This window comes from Cibotium barometz, chromosome 1 (assembly GCF_041138505.1).
Source record: "Cibotium barometz isolate CiBa-2024 chromosome 1, ASM4113850v1, whole genome shotgun sequence".
Lineage (NCBI taxonomy): Eukaryota > Viridiplantae > Streptophyta > Polypodiopsida > Cyatheales > Cibotiaceae > Cibotium > Cibotium barometz.
In genome coordinates this window covers 79,538,941-79,561,729 of record NC_141046.1, presented here as the reverse complement: position 1 = coordinate 79,561,729, position 22,789 = coordinate 79,538,941, and the positions used below count along the sequence as shown (strand labels likewise).

The window sequence follows — 22,789 nt, the reverse complement described above, 5'->3', positions numbered from 1 at the left end:
TTCTAATATCATATGTTGTATTTTTTGTCTAAGCTTTAAGTATGGCTTTTGTTAGAGAAATCGTGTTTTGTTGCCTCATGCATGTATGTAGCAGCAATGTCGATCGACCTGTCACTCACAAGACCCTAGTGTGGCAAACCTGCTATCTATTATAAATGAATGATATGGGTAGCAAGCTGGGTCTTAGTTTACTCAAATACAGGTATGGTTCCGTCAAACCTTTTCACATACACAAAGTTAATCTTTTATGCATTCTATAAGTCTTATATTTTAATCTTATATGCAGGCGAGCTTACAATCGGGCCAGTTGACGCCATGGGGGTAGACTACTCCACTTGGCCAGTCGACGCCGTGGTGGGGGCAATCTATCCCACTTGCTCAGTTGGGGCAGACCACGCCTTTGATAGGCGCGGGGCCGAGTGGTGCAGGCCCATCACGATATGGTTGTGATGAGCCTAAACCACCTTCCTCGACTAGACCCACCCCATTCCCTCACGTCCGTCTTTACCACGACGACGACGCAGTAGGGAGTCTGGGGGGAAGTAGACGTGATAGCAGGGGGGAAGCATGCTGCTTTTGCTTTGGCAAAAGTAGCACTAGGTCTCCCGATGCGTCTCCCCAACATGGGGGCTCTTCATCTACACATTATGAGCCAGCCCTGAGGAGACCCATTCCACCATTCGATCCACGCACCCTACCATACAACATGGATGTGGATGGTGCCCTCATGAAGATGGGTGCACGAGGAAAGCAAGTCATGAACCGTATGCATGTACTTGCAAACCTGGATGCACGAGGAAAGCACAATATAAACTTTCTAAGCAATACGTTATCGATGTGCTTAAGTTAGAGTTCCTTGTACCACATGCGGGTCTTTGCTTCTCCGAGAAGTGGATAAAGAGGCAGATTAAGCTTTTGCTCTCTAATAGAAGAGAAAATACCTGAAATTGAAACAAAGACCTGAATTGAAATTGAAAAATAAATAACTTAGCATAAAACAAGGCAAAAAAATTAGAATAACATCACCAAAAGTAAAGGATAGAGAATACCACAGAAAAGACCAGATTGGGTGCAATCTCCCCCCTCAAGTGTGTAGCTCCACTTCCACGATTTGAGTATTTAGAGAATTTTATTCATAAAAATAGCCCAAGGAGCTAAGAATAGATGAGCGTACAAATTGGGCTGGCTTTTTCCACTTAATTGCTATTGGGCCTTGTTACATAAAATAACTTTGTACACATTTGCACATATATTAATCTTATGCTCACTTGCACATTCCATTAAGCTAAATCCTGTACAAATTAAATTAAACATATTTCTTGTACGATTATTAATTCATCAACAATATGATAAAATATATACATGTAACACACGTAGCTTCGTGAGAAAGCACCCAGGTGCTTTTCAACAACAAGCGGTAGGCGAGTGCTTCTCGACTAACGGAAGCGAGGGGCTTCGCACTTCAGCTTCGGTGGGAAATCCTCCTTTCTTGCTCGTTTTTTATAAGTAATCATTTCTTCTCTTCTTTCATTTTGTTTTGTACCATATTGTTTTCTTTAAATAATTGTATATTTTCTTGATTGTTTTTTGTAGAGAGAGGTTGTTGGGCATGACCCAACAAAGGAGAAGTATGACTATGGGTATAGTGCCCCCCGTCCGTAATTGTGGGCGTGGATGCGTACGCTTGGATAAGTCCGTAAGTGAGCCTAAACCATTATCTTTTCTACATCTAATTGTATTTTAATACTCTTGCTTACCTTGTGCTTGATGGCATGTATGTAGGATGAAGGGGAAGATGAAGAAGAGGATCCTGATTATCAACGTGAAGCAGGTGAAGAGGATGAGGAAGACGATGATGATGATCACTCGGAATGCGATGAGGATTTCAGTTAGATATCTCTTCATTGTAAAAACTTTATGTATATATGGCCAAAGGCCCAACACTTTCTAAAATATAATAGCTTTTTGGACTCAATTGCATTCTCCACAATGTATGTGTTTCTTATATTTATGTTTGTGTTATAAATGTGACTCTGTTTTGATTTAAAAAAAGAGCTGGGGCAAACTAGGGAGTCCTATGTAGACTCCCAGTCTACCCCAGCTCTTTTTTTTGTTGTGCAAAGCTTTCGCTACTTAGCAACGAAATATTGCTTTGCTGAGTAGCGACATTTTGCTGCGGAACAGCGCTGCTGAGCAACGAACCCGTTGTGCAAAACGAAAAAGCAGTGTTTCTAGCAACGAAAAATGGCCCAACATCTACCTACCCTTCTAGTTATAAAAACGAGAATAACCATGCGAGAGAGAGAGAGAGAGAGAGAGAGAGAGAGAGAGAGAGAGAGAGAGAGAGAGAGAGAGAGAGAGCTCACATACAATCTATTGCAAACGGGAATAATTATGCTTTGCTTATTGAGAAATTGACTTATATACATGTGACTAGTGTTGGACATGACTTAAAATAGTCCATGGTGGCCTTTTACTAGCCTAGCAATTACATATGAAGTCCAAGACTTCCCTTATTTTACAATAAGCCCAGTGTAAGGCTTTGCACTCATAAAGTACAGTTATCGTCATACAAAATGCTACGTCTTTTGAAATACAAGGACATCTTAGTGCAAAAAATAAAGTGGTGGCATCATAAGTTGGCGGAATACCCTACAAAAATAGGATGGTCAAGGCTATGTTAACAGGAGTGGTTAAAGCTAATGAACATGTATCATTAGTCAAAGATAATCGTACATCCAATTGTGAGAAGCATACTAAGGCTTGGCTCAACACACATTCTACTCACTCAAGACAAGTGGGTAGAATGTATCTTAAGACACATTTAGACAAGTGCAACAGGTTATGGCACTTGTGTTAAGATACGCTTAAGACAAGTGTGATGGGTTATGACAATCAGGACAATTAAGATACTAGGAATAATGAAATGTTGGAAATGTCTTCAATGGTCGGAAATATCACGAGGATCACTTTATGATAAGTATTAATGAATTGAAAAATGAGTTGGGATGATTTGAATCAAAAGACAGTCCTTAATTTTATTCTAACATTCACAAAAAATGGCATACATGCTTCTTAATTCCTCCTCAAATAGAGACATAAAAACACATCATGGCTAACACTGGGTCTTCCTGTAGCTTTGCCTTTCCAATTAAATAGCCCACACCCCCTCGAGGAATTTGTTCTCTCTCTTTCCTTTCTTTCTCGTCAATAAAGGCCGGCCCTTACACATAAATTCATTCTCTTGTTGTTTTAATCAAGGGGGTTTGTTCTCTTGTTTTAATCAAGGGGAGATTACGGGTCGTTTTATGCTCACAATAACTTGGCCCAAGGAGAAACCCTGCTCAGCATCATGGCAAAAGTACCCATCTCTTTCCACCATAGATTATGATGATGTCACGTAAAGCTGGCTTGAATGCTCGGCAAATCACATGGCAAGGATGTGGAGAATTCATGCTTTCAGATTCTGCGATGGGATCTGCCATTATACCTATGCATCCAGATGCCTGGCGAGGGTCTACAGAGACGTATTACATGGGGAAAATGTGAAAACTACATGGATGTGGAAATCATATGGGAATGATGTCAAAACTATATGGAAATGCAGGCCTAATAGTCCATACAGAAGCCGTCATGGTATACGGGATACCACATGAGTTATGTATATGGGAGCAACATGTCAAGGAAATTTCGAAATGTATGGCAAACAGCCCATAACAATGGACGAGGTTCACAAGATGTGAAAACTACAGGGCTATGTGGGGCTGATAATCCTTATATAATCCATCATTCTCTAAGACCATGCAAGAGGCTGTACAGAGCTTGCTACACATTTATCTTTCCTTCATAGGGAAGGGGTGTACAAAGAAACTATAACGAAAGTGATGAGGTGTAGCTACATAAGCACAAGGGAAGGATGGGGGAACTACAATGGTGAGGATGTGAAAAGTTATCTCGGTTGCCATGGACAACAGCATATACAGAATCCATCATGGTCTAAGATTAGGCAAAGGACATAGATGGAGCTTGCCACGTATGCGTCTCTCCTACGTAGATGTGGCGGTGCTAAAAGCCTTCTAGAAGGCATGAGGGTCCATAGTAGCATCGTTAGTAGTGGGCATGAGCAGGACTACACTTTAGGAAACCGCCTTTTACAGATGTATGGTCAATGTGGATCTCTTGATAATGCAAATGATGTGTTTGTGCATATGCATGAACGCAACATATTCTCCTGGACCATCATGATCAAAATACTTACAGAAAATGACCATGCTTCTGAAGGTCTTCTAATATTTCAACAAATGGAGCAGGAAGGAATGATTCCAAATCATGTTTCTTTCATTACCATTGTGTCTGGTTGTGCTAGCCAAACAGCCCTAGGAGAGGGCAAAAGGATGCATGCGCGCATTGTAGCAAGGGCATTTGATGCTGATATTGTTGTGAGCAGTGCTCTTGTTGACATGTACACCAAATGTGAGAGTGTAGAGGACTCATGGAAGGTGTTTGAGAAGATGGCTGAAAGAAATGTGGTCTCATGGAACTCTATCATTGCAGCGTATGTTCGCATCGGAAAGTGCAAAGTTGCACTGGAGCTGTTCAAACAAATGCAGTCAGAAGGTGTCTTGCCAACCAAAATTACCTTTATCAGCATCTTAGGTGCATGCAACAATCTTTTGACACATGTTGATGAATGTAAACGGATGCATGCGTGCATATCAGGCAGTGACATGGGCTCTGATGTGGTTGTGGGAACAGTTCTTGTCAATGTCTATGCTAAGCTTGGCTGTCTTGAGGAGGCTAGTAGGACGTTCAAGATGATGCCCGAACCCAATGTGGTCTCATGGAATGCCATAATTGGAGCAAATATTCAGCTTGATCAGGGTAAAGAGGCCTTCAAACTTTTTCAACAAATGCAACTAGAAGGTAATATTCCTAGCAGACTCACTTTTGCATCAATTCTTCCGGCATGTGCCAGCCGAGAGGCTTCAGCCCAAGGTCTGCGGATGCATGCTCTCGTTGTTGGTTGCAATCTCGAGTCGGATGTTGTGGTTGGTAATGCTCTAATCAATATGTACAAGAAGTGTGGCAGATTAGATGATGCATGCATGCTCTTTGCGATGATGCCATGGCATGACGCGGTGTCATGGAATTCTTTACTTGCAGCACTTGTGCAACACGAGCAAACTGAAGGTGCTCTCCAGCTTTTCCAACAAATGCTTTTGACTGGTTTTATGCCTGATAAGGTGAGTTTGGCCACGGTTCTATGTGCGTGTTCTTGTGAAATGGCCCTAGCCACAGGAAGGCAGATACATGTTACCATCATAGCCAGAGGATTCTCATCAGATCACTTCTTGAGCACCTCTCTTATGAATATGTACGGCAAGAGCAGTGACTTAGAGAGTGCTCTTAAAATTCTCAATGAAACTGATGAGCGTGATGTGGTTGTGTGGACTACAATGATATCATCATGTGCTCAGCATGGGCTTGGTGGGAAGGCTCTTCATCTTTACCAGCAAATGCAGCTGGAAGGTGTCATTCCCAACAAGGCTACTATCACAAGTGTTCTGGATGTGTGTGCCAGTCAGGCAAATTTATCTGAAGGCAAAAGGATACGTTCCTGCATTTTAGGTCGCGATTTGGTATCCCAAATATCTGTCAGGAATGCCCTTATCAACATGTATACTAAGTGTGGCAATCTAAAAGAAGCATGGGATGTGTTCAAAGAGATGCCCAAACGGGATGTTGTAACATGGACTGCCATGATTGCAGGACATGCTGGGCTTGGGCATGGTAAGGAGGCCCATCAATTGTTCTGGGAAATGAAGCTTGAACACATTGTACCAAATAAAGTCACGTTCATTAATATCATCGATGCATGTAGTCATGCAGGCCTTGTGGATGAGGCTTATTATTACTTTGCCTCTATGAGCAAAACTTATGGCATCATGCCGGCAGCAGAACATTACAACTGCATGATCGATCTTCTTGGACGGGCTGGTCGATTGTTTGAAGGAGAGGCTCTGATTAATAAGATGCCATTCTCCCCTCCTGCTTTGCTGTGGTTAACCTTGCTCAGTGCATGCAGAGTTCATACGAATGTGGAGCTAGGAAAGCGTGCCACACATTCTCTCTTTGGATTGGAGCCACAGAGTGATGTGCCATATGCATTACTGTCAAACATTTATGCTGCACTTGGTGAGTGGGCGGAGGTGTCAAGGCTGAGAATGTTTGTGAAGAGTTTGAAGGATCACCCAGGTTTGGGTCAGGATTTCTTGCTACAGCCTACTTATGGGTTATGCACTATTGCTGGTTGTTTATGAGCTGGTCAGCTCACCATAGCCCTATCCAGAACACCACTATCATACACCTAAGCCTTGGTGTTCCGTGCAATTGGAGCCCATCAATTTTGGCCTTAGGCTGGGTTCAGAAATCAGCATTCTATCGGGGTCTACCTACCAATTGGGCAACCTAAAGAGATGGCGAACTCCCAGAGAAATGTGTGAGGGTACCTTGGTATTGGTTGGAGAGGCCAAGGGGAGAATGGCTTGAACTCTTTGTGCCGTGATTGCTTGGTAAAGCGGTACAAAGGGGGATTAGGTACACCGGTGTGAAGAAATGGCCTCAACCTTCACCTTGGAGGAAAACTCGGTGAAGGGGTGAGTAGAGCTTGGCCGGGAGATCGGCAAGCTTCAACGCGTGTCCTCAACAATCCTCACCATTGACTTTGTGGATGCATTTGGGCAATGGGGTCCCTTTTCCGTCATATTGTGTGGATATTGCAAATGCTTTGATGGACAAAGAGTGCATATGATCTTTCATGACATTGTGGGATACAAAGAGTATTGCATTGTGATTTGAGAAGTTGCATTTTCATTTGAGATTTGGTTCCAATTACAAAGGAGACTTTGGCGGAATTTTTCCAACAAGGGAGCCAAACAAGCTTATTGATTGGAGATTTACCCCATGGATACACTTGAAGAGTTATTCACAACTACCAAGGAGAGAAACACTAATCGTTTGTAGCCGGATTGAGCTTTGGGACCGAATTTTGAAAATTTTTGGGATTTTACAAAACCCTAATTCAGTCTTAGGATTTTTGGAATTAGGTCCGAGTGATTACACGACTCTATTCTACTCCTTGAGAGTTTTCAAATGAGCCATAGAACCCCTTAATCGGATATCACAATCTCGGTCAAAGTAGTCATGTTGACTTTCTGGTCAAAGTCAAACAGAATATACTTCCACTTTGACTGAATCAAAATGCTTTCAGGGGTAGGTTCTATCTTCCGTTAGCTTTCTATAGAGCCGTCAAAATCCTAATTCCGACATATATTTTGCGTTTTAGAGCCAAATTACTACTTTCAGCTGTCCCGCACAAACCCTAAAACAGAGAGTACTTGCCCACACCTAATTCTTACTGTGTTCATTTGGGAGGATAGTAGACACCATTACCTACCCATAGAACTTTCTTTTGTCCAATTCCGACATCATTTGGGCATTCTACCAACATCTTGCATTTCTTCACTATGCCGAAGGGAAGACCACGCAAGGGTGGGGATGTTGTGCAAGAAATGATCATTGGTGATGAGGACATGGAAGGTAATATGGATGCAAGGGATACATTCATCAATGAAGACAGTGGGGGCAATGTACATAATCAAATTTGTCAAGGGACACAAGCGGCGGTTAACCATGACACCCTCATGCAAATGCTTGTACAACGGTTGGAGACCTTAGACTCCAAGCTTGATTCTCATTTTGAAACATTATCCTCACGGATTGGTGTGATGGAGGACAAGTTTGGGAAGTCTCAAGCACAAGAAAAGCATGGGAATTATGGTGACTATGAGCAAAGAAAAGGCAAGGGCATCTTGAATGAGGATTCCATGAAGGCCGTACAAGAGGATCCATTGGGAGCATCCACTCGAGGATTCATGGCGGATGCACGGAGACCTCTTGTCAAGGACATGTTTCCTCCTTCTTTTCATTCGGGTTTGTCTCACCTCAATGCATCAAAGGGTCCTACCTTTTCTAGGGCAATGCATTCAAGGGAAGAGGATGAGGTGTTTGTGAATGATGAGGAGATTGCACTCGATTGGAATCAAATGTCCTTTGCCCAAAGACAAAGGGATGCTCACGAGAAGTGGATGGAATTGTCGAATATCATCAAGAGGGGTTACAAAGACTTTGCACAATTTATGGAGTCATACTCGAAGATGCAAAGATTCAAGCCCTCTACCCAACATGATAACCCATCCCACATATCTTCCAAGGATGTCAAAGACAAAATCTCACTATCAAAGTTCAAAGGTGACGGGTCATCTCCGCAAGAGTTGGAGGAGTGGGCTACCAAGCTTGACACCTATTTCCAACTTTACCCAAAAAGTGAGCGTGATATGGTACAATTTTCCTCCTTACATCTTGAAGATTATGCTCATCAATGGTGGAGGCACTTGGTCAAACAAGGAAACACGCCATCAACTTGGGAAGGATTGAAGCGGGAGATGAACTTCACCCTTAGTGCTCGACCGATACCATGAAGAATGGTATGAGCTTTCTCAAAAGAGGATGATGGTGAGAGGTTACATCAAGAGATTTTTGAAGCTTTCAATGTACGTGGAAGGCTTGAGTGAAGACATGAAGATGAAAAAGTTTGTGCATGGGCTTGAACACTTCATCAAGGCGGATGTGTCGGCTCAAAGGCCTAGCTCTCTCAAAGAAGCTATGAGGTTAGCCGAACTCTATGAGCCAAAGTACAAGAGGTCTCAGCCCATGACCTTCACCAACAAAGACACACTCAAACCAACCACTACTTCTTACAATTTTGGGAAAGGTCCTTCCTCTACATTACCATCCTCTAATCCAAGAACTCCTACATCATTTGGGGGTGGACAGCCAAAGAATGGGATACATCAATTTGATGCCAAAAAGAGTAGTGACTTCATGAAGAAGAAGCCCTTTCAACCCTTCAAGAAGACTCAAAGAATGGATGATCCAAAGATTGAGGAGTTGAGAAGCAAAGGGCTATGTTTCAAGTGCAAAGAGAGGTGGTCACCCGGGCATGTGTGCAAATCAAAGAAGATTGTGGCCACTATGATCCTCATGGATGAGGAAGAGAACAAGGATGACTCTCATGACATTGAGGAATGGGAGGATTGCAATGAAGAAGCACATGAGGAGTCACTTGAAGACCATTCTTTCATCACGGAGGATGGTGAGTTTCCGTTTGATCCGAGAGGTGGAGTTAAGGAAAGCCTTGTGGACGGAGACATGCCTACAAATGCAGAAATTTTAGCTTGCATATGCTCTATCTCACAAGAGTTGTTGACGGGTTGCAAGAACCCAAGCACACTAAGGTTGGTGGGGACCATCAATGGGAGGGTTGCACATATTCTTGTGGATTCCGGGAGCACTCATAGCTTCATCAACTCTAAATCCATCAACTCTCTCAAACTCAACACAAAGAAGACACCTACAACGTTCCAAGTGCAAGTGGCAAATGGGGAAAGTGAGAAGACTAGCTTGGTTTGCCCTTCTACAAAAGTGGTTTTATCCTCTTCATACACTTGGGAAGGTGATTTGGTGGTTTTGGATATGGGTCCCATCGACATTATCATGGGGTGTGATTGGTTGGCTTCACTTGGTGACATTCACATGAACCTTCAACAAGGTTTCATGAGCTTTCTACATCATGGGCAACAAGTGGTACTTGCTGCAAATGCACCTAAGAAGCTCTCTTTGATCACTCCAAGGCGACTCAAGAAAGAGATTAAGGCTTTTGGCACTATCTATGTGTTACATGTTACCCAAGAGGGGATGGAAGGCAGTGGACAGCACATAGATGAGGAAATGGCAACTCTTCTTAAGGAGTATGAAGATATTTGGCAAGTGCCAAAGAGTCTACCACCTAAGAGGGAGATTGACCATGCCATAGTACTTGAACCGAATGCAAAGGTTGTCAACAAGCCTCCTTACCGTTTGTCTAAGGTAGAAAGAGAGGAAGTGGCTAAGCAAGTGCAAGATTTGCTTGCTGTGGGTCTTATTCAACCTTCACAATCTCCATTTGCATCTCTCGTTCTCTTGGTGAAGAAGAAGGATGGATCCTTTCGCAAGGTGAGATCATTTATGAGCCGGAGAGGGTTATTGGCAAGAGGACAAGAGAGTTGAGGAATCGGAATATTGATGAATACCTTGTCAAATGGAAGCAATTACCCATGGATGACGCTACTTGGCAATCATTGGAGTATGTCCAACAACATGGCTTACTTGTGGATGACTTTCCGTGACCAAGTGGTATGGTTTACTTGAGCAAATTGGGTAATATGAGGAGAAGTATACATGCTGTAATTTCTAGACAGCTTTGGGAAGGTCTACTATTGGGCCTATTTTTCTACTCCAACAAGCTTCATGGCGTATCCTAATGAAAGATTATGATGTGGGCTACATATGGCTGAGTGTACATATCATTTTCAGCCCAATATATGGAGTCTAAATGAAGGATTTTCAAGGGTCTTCATCGACTAGAAGGGCTGTCATAACAGTCCCACTCTGTACATGTTATTGATTTTGAGGACAAAATCTTTGGGAAGGGATGGTTTGTAATAAAGTAGGAACTTTATTCAATAGGGTTAATAATGGGACAAGTCCATGTATAAAAGAGGGGACTTGGACCATGGTTGTAACTTTTGATGATCATTTTTAGAAATGGAAATTTATGTTTCTTGGAGCTCATGGCTTCTCTCTTGGCTTGTGGAAGGCTATTTCCATTCTCTTGGTGAGAGACTAAACACACTTAGGCATCATGTTTACATGGTGATTACTCATATTTTTCATGCATTACATCCCTTCATTCCAGTTTTATACACAACCCCTATGGGTAGGGGTATTGACAGGGACTCCTGGTTCAGGAAGCATCTACCTTTGGGCCTTTGGGCAACCTAAAGAGATGGCCCACATCTGGGATGCAAGGCTGTTTGTCAGATCATGTCAGAGAGACTTGTCAGACAGGTTTATCGAAACCTGGGCTAGGCATGGGTTAGCTTTAGGCCTTATTCAGTATCCCGTACCATGGGATCTACTCTAAGGGTGTTCACACACTCCTCCTGTGGGTGTAGGTTATGGATCCCGGTGTGAAATTATGGGCAGTGAAGATTGCTACCTTGAATTTGGGATGGGTGGAACCCCCTCGGGACTATTTGACACCCCTTTTGTAGGAGGGATCAACAGATGGGGTTCTCTTATAAGCCCTAATCGTTAGATCTTCTTCAGAATATTTGGAGAATCCTCTTAGAATATTTGGAGAATCCAGCAGGGCGCGCCTTTCGCTTTTTTAATGCGATTAATTAACGCTCGGAGGTCCGTAGCTAATTAAAGGCGATGAAATATTTTTAAAAAAAACGTAGTTCATCGATGCCCGCCGTCTCTCTCTCACCTCAGAACGGATAAACGACTTGCGCGTTCCTTCTATCCCCGAGCAAGCACAAGCACAGACAGAGAGCTCCCAGCGGAACCAATAAACCTGCGCAATCCCTAGTTTCTTCTATCCCTGAGCACGCACGGGCGTAGAGACAGAGAGCTCCCAGCACAAGCATAGGCTCTGCACCCAACATTGCATGCATCGCAGTAGTTCACTGAGGCTCTACCTTCTCTCCCTGAGCAAGCACAAGAGGAGCACAGACGAACCGAATGCAGTTGAGAAAAGAAAGGCGAGTGTTCTTTTAAGGAGACGAACGAAAGGTTGGTGCCATTTTAATCACATTATTTAGTGCCGATATGTTTGTGCCATAAATGTTAGTGGGTTTGTGTCTCTGTTTTACTGGTGCCTTCCACACCTTGCAGGCTTGCGCTCATACAATCTTTGTGAAGTATAAATTACCTTTGCATTGAGTCATTGAGTCATACTTGAGTTGTGGATAAGCTTCACATGCTTAAGAAAAGTCAACTAATGTATGGTGTTTTTTTCATAAGGTCGATGGCCACCGATGAAACACAATTGTTTGAAGATGTTTTGCTTGACGACGGTTGTACCGCTCGTTTGTGCATTGCTACAGAGGAGTGTCGTAGGTTGAATGTACGATACCTCAGGCGAGGTGATATGATGGACCATTTACGCAAAAAGCATCATATCAATGTAGATATTCCTATGCGAAAGGGTGGTCGTCCTCTAGGTCATCGCACTCAAGAGGCCCCAAGAGCTTTGTACACAAAGCAATGTCGTGCGCGCTTTGAAAATCCAGACCAGAAGCTCAACAAAAACACGAGGACTCAAGAAGCTCGACTTAAAAAGAGGGCTGAAGAGGATTGGGACGCAATGGGTGATGATGAAAGATCGTGCTTTGAAAGCAAGGATACTTACATTAGAGAGAAGGTCGAGAGTGCAATGCAAAAATACCTCGCGGGAAAGGATGTTCGCTTGAGTCGCATCAACAAGCAGATTGCTGAAGGCTATGAGAAACATGTGAGTATAGAATAATTGCTTTGGTTGGTAGTGCATTATATTCATGTGTGTTTGCATCATTTTGAGTAGTGTTTTCTTAATTTAGAGGCGCTTAATAGCGAAGGATAATGCAACGACATCCACACCCGTCGCCAATCCTTTAAATGATGGATCACATGAAGTACGTGACGAAGTAGTCACTCCGGTAATACTCTCCTGACAGAGCCTTAATGCTTTTTTCTCATTCTTTTTTACAACGTGGTAGAGGTTCTTTTATTGTCATTAAATTTATATTGCTTTTTCTCTTTTGTAGGACAAGTTGGCGAGCTTTGATGATCAAGGGTCACTTTTAGCTCCTATGAAAGCGCTCGTATGTTCTTCGAGGGAAGCCGAATCTTGTGCTCATTGCAAATCGGTGAGCCAATGGAAACTCCCCTTGCAACTCGTGTGTAAATGGCCAAAAAAGCGAAGGTGTGTTAAAAATAAATTCCTTTATGTAAACGTTGCTTTCATAAAGTGTACAATGGATATGTATCAAATGTTTCTCTAATTTTGCATAGGTTGGCATATCCACAAGGCTTGGGTCTCCTACTATTATTAGTGACTCCCCTCTATCTAGCACAAGTGCTCCCATTACCGTGGTCATTGTGAATGGAAGCACAACTATAGATGCTAACTTAAGTCAACCTTTGAAATGTGATGATTTCATTAAGAGGTAAGGCTATTTAATAGAAGTCTTTTATCTTTCATGTGTGAATCATTTTCTACTAGCATGTATGATCATACGTCTTTTACACTATGTAGGTTTGAGAGTGGTCTTGCTATTCAGTTTGTGTCTCATGCATCGAATCAAGTTGTTGAGGTTGATGGTAACCTTTTGGAGTCAATTGTGACTCAAAAAGCATCGACACGGACAATGAATTTGTGTCATATGTAAGTCTATTTTTTTAAAAAAGGCTTGATCTTTTCCATATGCATATATATATTGCACAGTTGTGACATCAATGAACCGCTTAATTTATAGGTGGTTCGAGAACACAATGCCAAGCCATGTCTTCGAAAAAGCATGGTTTTGTGACAGCCTTTGGTATGCCTTTATGAAGGCATGTCGAAATGAAGAGGCAAAAAAGCTTGATAGTTACTTTGGAGAGGTAGATGTGGCAAAGTACTTGTTTATCTTCTTTCCAATTGTGGATGGGTAGGTCTACTAACTTAGTACCTTTGATGTTCAAACTATCTATTAGGATGTGGCAAAGTACTTGTTTATCTTCTTTCCAATTGTGGATGGGTAGGTCTACTAACTTAGTACCTTTGATGTTCAAACTATCTATTAGGATGCTTAATGGATTAATGTGTTCTTGTTGCTTCTCATTCTACAGACATCATTGGTAACTTTTTGTGTTGTACAACAATATCCATAAAAGGCTAGTGCGTTGTCCATGGGAGACTCATGGATTACTATATCTTGATCCACTCTCAAGGGTAGTGTCTCCAACTCATTTGTCATCTGTTTACAGGTACATATTGGCTACTTGTTTTGTTATCTTAGAACAAAAAAGACCTTTTTTTTACCATCTTCACCAACTATGCTTTTAGGGCTTTGCAAATCATGGCTTCACATTGCTCTAACAACTCATTGAGGGAGTTTATGGAGAGGCCAAGGAAGTCCTTGGATACCTTGGAGAAACCACATGTAATAATCCTGGCACCCTTGTGATCATTAACCATGAAAATTTGTATTGGTTCACTCATTCTTTCTTTGGCAGGTGCCGCAACAGCCTAATGCTATAGATTGTGGATTCTATGTCATGGCCTACATGAAACAGATGATTGAGGGGGTATACCGGCAAACGATCGAAGAGATATGTAAGATGCTTCTCTTGAGTCTTATCTCTAAGTTTCACAATTAAGGAGTTATACTCATTCGATTTTATTTTCTCATATGTGTGCAGTTGACTAGGACCTGGTTCAAACATGAGGCTGTGGAGCAGTTGAAGCTAGATTTGGCCGCATGGGCGAAGAAAAAGATCTTGGAGATACAATGAGTTCACCTTCTTTGTGTCGACATAGTTTTGGCTTCACATGATACTCATTTTGTATTGTGGCAACGATTTTGGGAATGATACTTTGCATTATTGCAAAGTTAGTTTGTATCGCGGCAAACTTATTGACAAACTTGGTTGTCTTATGACAAATATTTTGGCAATGATAATTTACATTGTTTCTTATCTTCTCTTGTTTTTCATGAATAACTCTACTATGTTGTGAATGTGAAGTCCCTCATGCTTCTTTCTAATGTGAGTTGTGGATAATTTCTTGGCAAACACAATTTCTTCAAAGATTGTGGTTCTTTCTTGATATTTAACTCTATTGTGATGTGAATGAGAAGTCCCTTATGCTAATTTTAATTGTGAGTGGTCGTGGATAATTTTTTAGCAAACACATTGTCTTTATGGATTGTAAATCTTCCTTGATGGAAAACTCCATTATGTTGTGAATGAGAAGACCCTTATGCTAATTTTTAATGTGAGTGGTTGTGGGTAATAGACAGACAATGGTCTGTACTCCCTTTGTTCTCAAAAAGGGATCCTAAGTAGATGAACATAATCCTTAGAGGGAATGTGAATAAGATACTCATGCTTGTAATCCTTGTGTGATCCTAAAGTGAAACCTGTGTGAACCTGTGTGAACCTTGTGTGAACCATGTGTAAACCCAATGAACTCGTCATGGCAATGAGTCCCGAGAACATGTACCTTCGGGAAAATATTCACAGGGTTGTAAACCTTGAGTGAACCAAGTGTGAACCATGTGTGAACCAAGAGTGAACCCCATCAATTTATGGCAATGTGACCCGAGAGCATACAATTTTAGAAAAGTATTAGCAGGGTAGCGAACCATGTGGTGTGAACCATGTGGTGTGAATCATGTGTGATCCAAATGGGAACCATTTGTGAACCATGTGTAAACCCTATCAATTCATGGCAATGTGATCCGAGAGCATGAACCTTTAGGAAAATATTTACAGAGTTGTGAACCCTGTGTGAACCTTGTGTGAACCATTTGTGAACCTTTGTGAACCCATTGTGAACCTTTTGTGAACCATGTGTGAACCCCATCAATTCAAGGCAATGTGACCCGAGAGCATGAACCTTTAGGAAAATATTTACAGAGTTGTGAACCCTGTGTGAACCTTGTGTGAACCATTTGTGAACCAAGAGTGATTAACACTGCTTGAACCCCATCAATTCATGGCAATGTGACCCGACAACATACAACTTTAGAAAAATAATAACAGAAATGAAAACCTCATTTGAAGTGAACCACGATCATAAAGACACGGTAAAGAAAGCAAGACTCTTAATTCATTGAGGATGGAGTTGTGTAAAGCTTGATTACAAGAGAAGAAGCATCCACTCAGAGGCCAACACATTGCGCAGCATGTCTCCATTATCTTGAGCCAAGGAAAAGCATCTCTCTTGATCTACATCACCGCCGGGATCACATGACACAATTTTAGCAGTAACGCTAGAGGAGATCCCACATATTCTTACCAATTTTCCAACAAGAATACAGTCGCCACCACTTGGGGCCTGCCTTGATGTCAAGGGTAATATTGCATGGCATGTGCAACAAGTTATGGTCACTTTAGGGTCCAGCATAAAAGTCTTTGAGCAACAATGGGGACACCAAATCCATGGTTTTTCTGGGAATCTCACTCATTGCCGACCATGTTGATGCTTTCTTCTCAACACTGTGGTGAGTCTTTTTGGCCTGGAGGGTTGACAAGTTCCTATTTGCTCCTCCTCACTTATTGTAGATGCCCTTTGTATGCGTTTCACCCCATGTCCAAGCCTCGTGCTTGTGACATGCTCCTGTATCTGATGGATGCCTCCTCGAGTGGGCATTTTGATCTATCTATGTGCTGGATCATCCATGAGGATGGATGTGCAACTCTTGAAAAGAGTTTCAAGCTGAGATGAGTCACTCTCTTGCACACGCACTTCAACTTGATCGAGCATGCTTCTTATTTCATTGATGCTCGCAAGTACACGACTCTTCTGTTCTAAAAGACTAGAGGATGCAACACTAATCTCAGGCATGTTTTGAATGTGCCCCTCGCTAACGTTAGTAGTATCCTCCATAAGCATACTTCTTACGCTGTCTATGACTGGGAGGATTGGAATCAGGTGACAAAAATGCTTCTCAATGATTAGCCTTAGGCCATATAGATGCTTGCAGTTGCTTGCAACATCCGGACAATCACAAAAATTGGTCTGCAGACTGACATGATACCATTTATTAGATGAAGCACTTAACATCTTGAATAGCAAATTTAGCTCATTTACTGCAATCACGGAAGAAGGCCGTTCTTCAAATCTTTGCAGCAGTTTTTCTCCTTCCCGTAAACGTGTTGTTTGCTGTTGAGTATGTCCATAGATATTGAATCGTCCGGAGTCAACTGTTAGAGGAGCAAAGGAGTTAAGTTAAGAAGTGAACAGATTACTATGCAAAAGCAACCAACATAGTACCTATTTCTTGTTTTGTTTGTTCATCACATTATTGCCAATTCAGTGAGAGGTATGTGCTAGTATGCTTTGTACCTTGCCGTCTTATTTGGAAGGACATCATCGACACTTCTCGTGGTATCATAAAAAACCTGTAGATTACCTTATCCACATTAGAGGCATTATCATAATGCAACTTCTCCTTTGACAAGGACATTTTTGCCACATGACGCGGAATTCCCACATCAAACAAGTCCTCTGTACAAAATTAGAGAACATTTTGATGCACAGGTAGATGATACAAGTCTTCTCGTGAGCCTGGCACATGTCCTTGATGATAGGGATACAAAGTGATGGAAGCAATATCAGAGACATGGTCAATACGTACTGCAACACGAAAAGGACATCCACACCTTTTTGATTTTCTTAGCCTTCTCTTGCTTCCTTGCCTTCGAGGTTCGCTGCCTCTATGACATGCATAGTCAATTACCTTTTTCTTTCCACATGAACTGTTTCTGGAGCGAACAAACACTAGCCGTACTTTGTGCTTAATGACAATGTCATCTAGTGCTTGACCCAAATTAGAAACTGTGATGTTCACATATTCCTACTTTGCTAGATTTGTGTTCAACCTGTTAATACCATTTGTTCTAAGCGCTCTTTTGGAATCTTCACTATGCGAACAACTACAGCTATGTAGAAGATCTTTTGCAAACTGTATTGGGATGCCTTGCCTTCGTATATCCATGCACCAGGCGCTCTTGAGCATGCACAAAGTGTCATGAATATCACGGTGGGATACTCCATCTTTTGCCATGTGACATTCTCTAACAATTGTGGCCCACTCATTTATATGGGATATTTTTAAATGTGGTGAAGAGACCAAGCATAGGTTAGAGCACCCATCTTCATTCTTTTGTAGCCGCAAATTGTCCCGTAGTTTTCTCCATCGCTTGAGATCCAAAGAACATGTGCTGTCACATGCCTTTATCTCCTCTAATCTCGTGGAATCGTTATTTTCAAGAGCTCCCTTCATTAAGTTATAACTTGCTTTGTTGAAGGAGTAAAATCGTTGAGAAACATACCAATGTGGATCAAGCGGGGAAAAAATACTTGAGTTGATCTCCAAGTCGAGAGGTGGTCTTGGGGCTTCGCATGAACGGCCTTCATTGGAGCTTGTTTCAACGATATTGTCCTTGGATATAGAGAGCTCACTGTCAGTAATACTATCATTGGATGTAGAGAAGTCAGAATCATACTCACTTGATTCACACCATAGACAATCCTCAAATGACCACACCGGTCTGTCAAGATCACTGCTTGCAAAGAAAGATGCCATAACACACTCCTTGAATAGTTGATAACTTTAACCTTGCACTAGTTTACTAAAAAAATCCCATCATCGTTTAAACCAGAAGCCGACCCGTTCACATCAAGATCACACAAGGTTCACGTCAAGATCACACAAGGTTCACACCCGGATGACATTGCTAATAGGTCACATTATACTCAGAAATAGGCCTCACCACTAAAGGGAGACTAAAGGGAGCCAAATGCCAAATGGGGATAAATGATCCAAAGGGGGTGATAAAGGAGCTTAAATTCAAAAAAGATGCCTTGCTTTAAAGTCCGCACCCTCTTTAATGCTGACAAAAGCCCGTCCTGCCCGCCGCCGCCACCCCTAGTTCACACAGGGATCACAAGATGGGATCACACAGGGTTCACATTTGGATTACACAAGGATTACACATGGATCACAAAATCTGACGGCCCACCCGATCCTCGATTTTTGAGCGACAATGTACGCGATTGATCCCCTTTGAAAAAAGGGGTGTCAAATAGTCCCGAGGGTGGAACCCTGGAAGTCTGTTAACATAATTGTGTAAAGCTGATGCCATTATGTGCTGCAAGTTATCTTTGGCTCTCAATTTTGAGGAGGTGACACGAAGTCCTTGGCAAGACCCAAAGGGATTAAGATCAACAAGCGCTCGTTTAACCTCATCGTTGAATGCTAGCTTGGGTAATACATTTGGGGGCAACACATGCTCTCTGATTTTCACTATAACCCCCCATCACAGAAGTTCGCAAGAAGGAAATCCAGGAACTGCCTTGTGAGAAGTATGATCATCTCTAAAGAAGTTATGCTCCTCAAAACGATTCCTCCACTTGATAAGTATCTTGAGAACATGACATACTGAGAGCTCTTGTAATTGTACAAGATCTTGTTAGAGACAAGGCTCTCTCCAAAATCTCTTTCAAGTTACTGAGACAAAAGACGACAGGAATGTTTACCCATGGTGGCAAATTCTAGTTTGCATGTATAGCTTCATGAGGAGGTCCTTGCTACCTGTGAGTCCTCAAGAATTCTAGGATAGAACCGCGTGAGTTCTCAAAGATTCTTAGATAGATCATATTCTAAACTTGAACATCCTTTTGATCACCTTTGAACACCATTATTTTTTAGAAGATCTATGGCTTCAATGAGCTTGGTGGGAGTTTCATTAAGGCTATGAAGCTTCTCACACAAGCTCTAAAGATAAAGTCTATACAAAAGCAGCACTAGAATATAGGGGCATGTTGGGGCCTAATTTGTCAGTTTGTTCTAAAACCAGGGTCCCGTCTGTGCTGTTACCCGCAAGGAAAAGGACCCATGTGTGTCCGAACTGAATTTCGGCCAGTACAAATCTGTTCCGACACCAACAAAATATAGGGGATGCGCATGGGAAGGTAGACACCAACAAAGCAAGATGGACCGAAGGTTGCCAACACAAAATGGCCGACAGCAGACGAAACTCAACACACGTGCAGTAAGATCATAAAAGTCTCTCCCCAACTAGGTTTCAATCGAGCAACTTATCGCAGAGTGCCCTGTATTACGAAGAAGCTCTACGAGTGTTGTGATTAATGCTTAATTGCGTTCGTGGGAGCTTGGGTTAACCGTTGTGCCAGGATCCGTTAAGAGGCGTACTTCTAATGCAGTTCTTAAAATTCTAACAAATACACTCCTAATGCCGTTCTTGTTCTCGTGTTGATGAATCAATTTCTCCCTCAACCAACAACTCACATACACAGACTTACATAAAAAGAAGTCGACGCACATTTGCTAGTGCATATATGATTTGGTATGTTGATTCATTGTGTAATTTCTCACATGTGCAGTTACATAGTAGTTTTCATGAATTCCAAGGGCAAAGAAATGTGTACCTTGGAAAAAACATGCAAATACATGTTGTGGGAGTTGGCAACATATAAGTCAATTGGGAGAGGGCTTCATAGGAACCTTGAAAAAGGTACATCACGTTTCAAAAATCACAACAAAATTGATGTGAGTTGCCTTAATGGTGGATGCTAGATTGCATAGGGACACCTACACCATACAAAAAGCAAGAGAGAGATTAAAACATGGATGTAGATATATGGGTGTATAGAGGGAGGCCACTTTAAAGTGAAATTACAACAACATGAGCATAACAGCTAAGTGCAAATGTGGGGACCCCATCAATGATGCTAAGATGCATTAAGCATGTCACCATCACAAACCTTAGGAGAGCAAGAGGATAATATAGTGGAGGGAGTAGAATATAAGGAGAGATTAGATGAGAGAGTTTGCCATGCATGCACCTAAGGGAACCACCTTAGGGAATATGGACCATGCATGCATACAAGTTGTGTCATAGTTGGAAACAATACTTTGAATGCACTACTCCACATGTCATGAAAATCATAATCTAAAAGAATGTCTTAATAAAATTGGCAGTCATTCAGACTATATAGCATTTCCCATGACACCTTATACTTTCCTCTAGTGTGTATGCATGATGTTGGTTAACCGTTTAATAAAAACAATTTTTGGAAGTATAATGTGAATTCAGTGTTAGATCCCTTTCACGTTTTCTAAGTCTTTGTCAGCATTCACTTCCCAATCCCTGATCTAAATCGTTGCCCTCTGAACATCAGACTGCTAACATTTTTTTACAAAATCGTGATGGGGAACACAATTTGTCAATGTTACTTCCTACCTTAACCCAAGCTATAAAAACAGAATAACATTTGTTGTGGGGAACTTACGAATTACCTGCATTGGGTTGTGCTGCTCTCGCTCTACTTCCTCAATTAACTTTGTCGGTTATGTCACTCACGACAATGCACACCACAAAGATCATACACAACACACAAGAAGACTTACTCTCTCACACACACAATCACACTCACAAAGATCATAGACAACACACAAGAAGACTTACTCTCTCTCTCAAATTCACAATCACAAGCAAATGCAAGCATCAAAGAGGCACAACACACATGAATCTCTCTCTCTCTCTCTCTCTCTCTCTCTCTCTCTCTCTCTCTCTCTCTCACACACACACACACACACACACAATCACACTCACAAGAAAATGCAAGCATCAAAGAGGCACAACACACATGAATCTCTCTCTCTCTCTCTCTCTCTCTCTCTCTCTCTCTCTCTCTCTCACACACACACACACACACACACACACACACGTGCGCATTTTAGCCAAGAACTCTTTTTGCATTATCTCTTTGCATTAAAGGGTTTCACTATAAAATTGTGCAATCAATTACTCTTCAATCAAGATTCTTGAAGAATCATGCACCAGGAGTCGAAGTTGAATCATGATTCTTGGAGAATCATGCCCCCAGTAAAAATCGAGCACCATTGAGACCTACATTTGTCTTATTGAGACATGTAGGGGTAAGACCAAGCCACCTGTAGGGTGTATTTTTTAGAGTTATCTCACCCCTACATGTGTGAATAAGACTAAGTGAGCCCGTTGAAATGTATCCTAAATGCATTAAGAGCACCATTAGATGGATGGTGAGGCATTGGAATATATTCTTTGTAAGTGTCGTCTCTTGAGAAGTAATTCCCTACATTCAAACCACCCAAATTAACTCCAGAATATCAGTTCAAAATCAATGACAACAATCAATGCAAAGAAATCTGCAAAGCAATATGATAGCTTTGAACATGATGCTGCCAACTAGTGCTCGAAAAAAACATACTCCTAAATCACTTGTACTTCACTCATTCTCATCAATCTACTTTGAGTGTTGTGCTTCTATCTCTCTCTCCTTGCTTGGTGCATCTATGTGTGTATTGTGCTTCGAGTCTCGGAACGAGCTTGCTCGTCTCTAATCTCGGCTCGAAAAACAAAAACAAAAATTGCTACATTAATCTCCACTCCACTAATTGATACCAGAGTAGATTCTCTTGGCTCTCACCCCTTCTCTTTGAGTTCCTCTTTTGATTGTCTTAGATTGAGCTATCCTCTTAGGTGGAGAAGGTATGCCATAAAATGTGATGTTAACTGCATTAATATAGTTTTTGCACATTTCAGAGCATTTTGAATATGTTTTGGGGCTCGTTCACATGCTGTAAGATTTTCGCAGGCATCTTGTGGGGGGAGTGTCAGTCCAAAGTGTTTTTGTTCAATTTTGGGTTCTTTATAGAGTAGTAGCATTTCGTGTGCAAGGCATTCGTATTCTTTGACATTGAATCTTCAAGCTCATCTTTAATAGCTTCAATAGCATCGCCAACGTGGGGATGGTCATCGAGCATGCTTGGTGTGGAGGGAGCTTTTCTTGTCTTCCCTCTCTCTCTACTTGAACAATCTCTCTATATCTATTGCCACCACCATCTCCGCTCACCACCGCCCAACCTAACCCAGCCCACACCACCCTCTCTCTCCTTCTCCCACCCTCTTCCCTCCCCCACTCTCTCTCTTCCCTCCCTCACTCTCTCTAGGAGATCCTTCTCTCTCCTTCTCCACCCTCCCTCTCTCTCTCCCTTTCACTCTCCCACCCTCCTTCTCTCTCCACTCT

General features: G+C 42.0%; 3 protein-coding genes across 3 annotated transcripts; all 3 read left to right on the top strand.

Annotated features, from left to right (window-relative positions):
- The first annotated feature begins 4,019 nt into the window (after positions 1 to 4,019).
- Positions 4,020 to 6,320, top strand: LOC147642474 (pentatricopeptide repeat-containing protein At3g09040, mitochondrial-like). Its single transcript, XM_086810679.1, has one exon. The coding sequence runs from the start codon at positions 4,020 to 4,022 to the stop codon at positions 6,318 to 6,320; it is 2,301 nt and encodes a 766-aa protein (XP_086666805.1).
- Positions 6,321 to 11,903: 5,583 nt separating this feature from the next.
- Positions 11,904 to 12,714, top strand: LOC147642473 (uncharacterized). Its single transcript, XM_086781131.1, has 2 exons — positions 11,904 to 12,457; positions 12,543 to 12,714. Exons 1-2 carry the CDS (start codon positions 11,924 to 11,926, stop codon positions 12,654 to 12,656), a joined length of 648 nt encoding a protein of 215 aa, XP_086637257.1. The 5' UTR covers positions 11,904 to 11,923; the 3' UTR covers positions 12,657 to 12,714.
- A 175-nt stretch (positions 12,715 to 12,889) lies between these two features.
- On the top strand, positions 12,890 to 14,278 carry LOC147642472 (uncharacterized). Its single transcript, XM_086810560.1, has 7 exons — positions 12,890 to 12,907; positions 12,997 to 13,151; positions 13,241 to 13,369; positions 13,461 to 13,634; positions 13,816 to 13,953; positions 14,033 to 14,129; positions 14,203 to 14,278. Exons 1-5 carry the CDS (start codon positions 12,890 to 12,892, stop codon positions 13,826 to 13,828), a joined length of 489 nt encoding a protein of 162 aa, XP_086666686.1. The 3' UTR covers positions 13,829 to 13,953; positions 14,033 to 14,129; positions 14,203 to 14,278.
- The last annotated feature ends 8,511 nt before the right edge of the window (positions 14,279 to 22,789 follow it).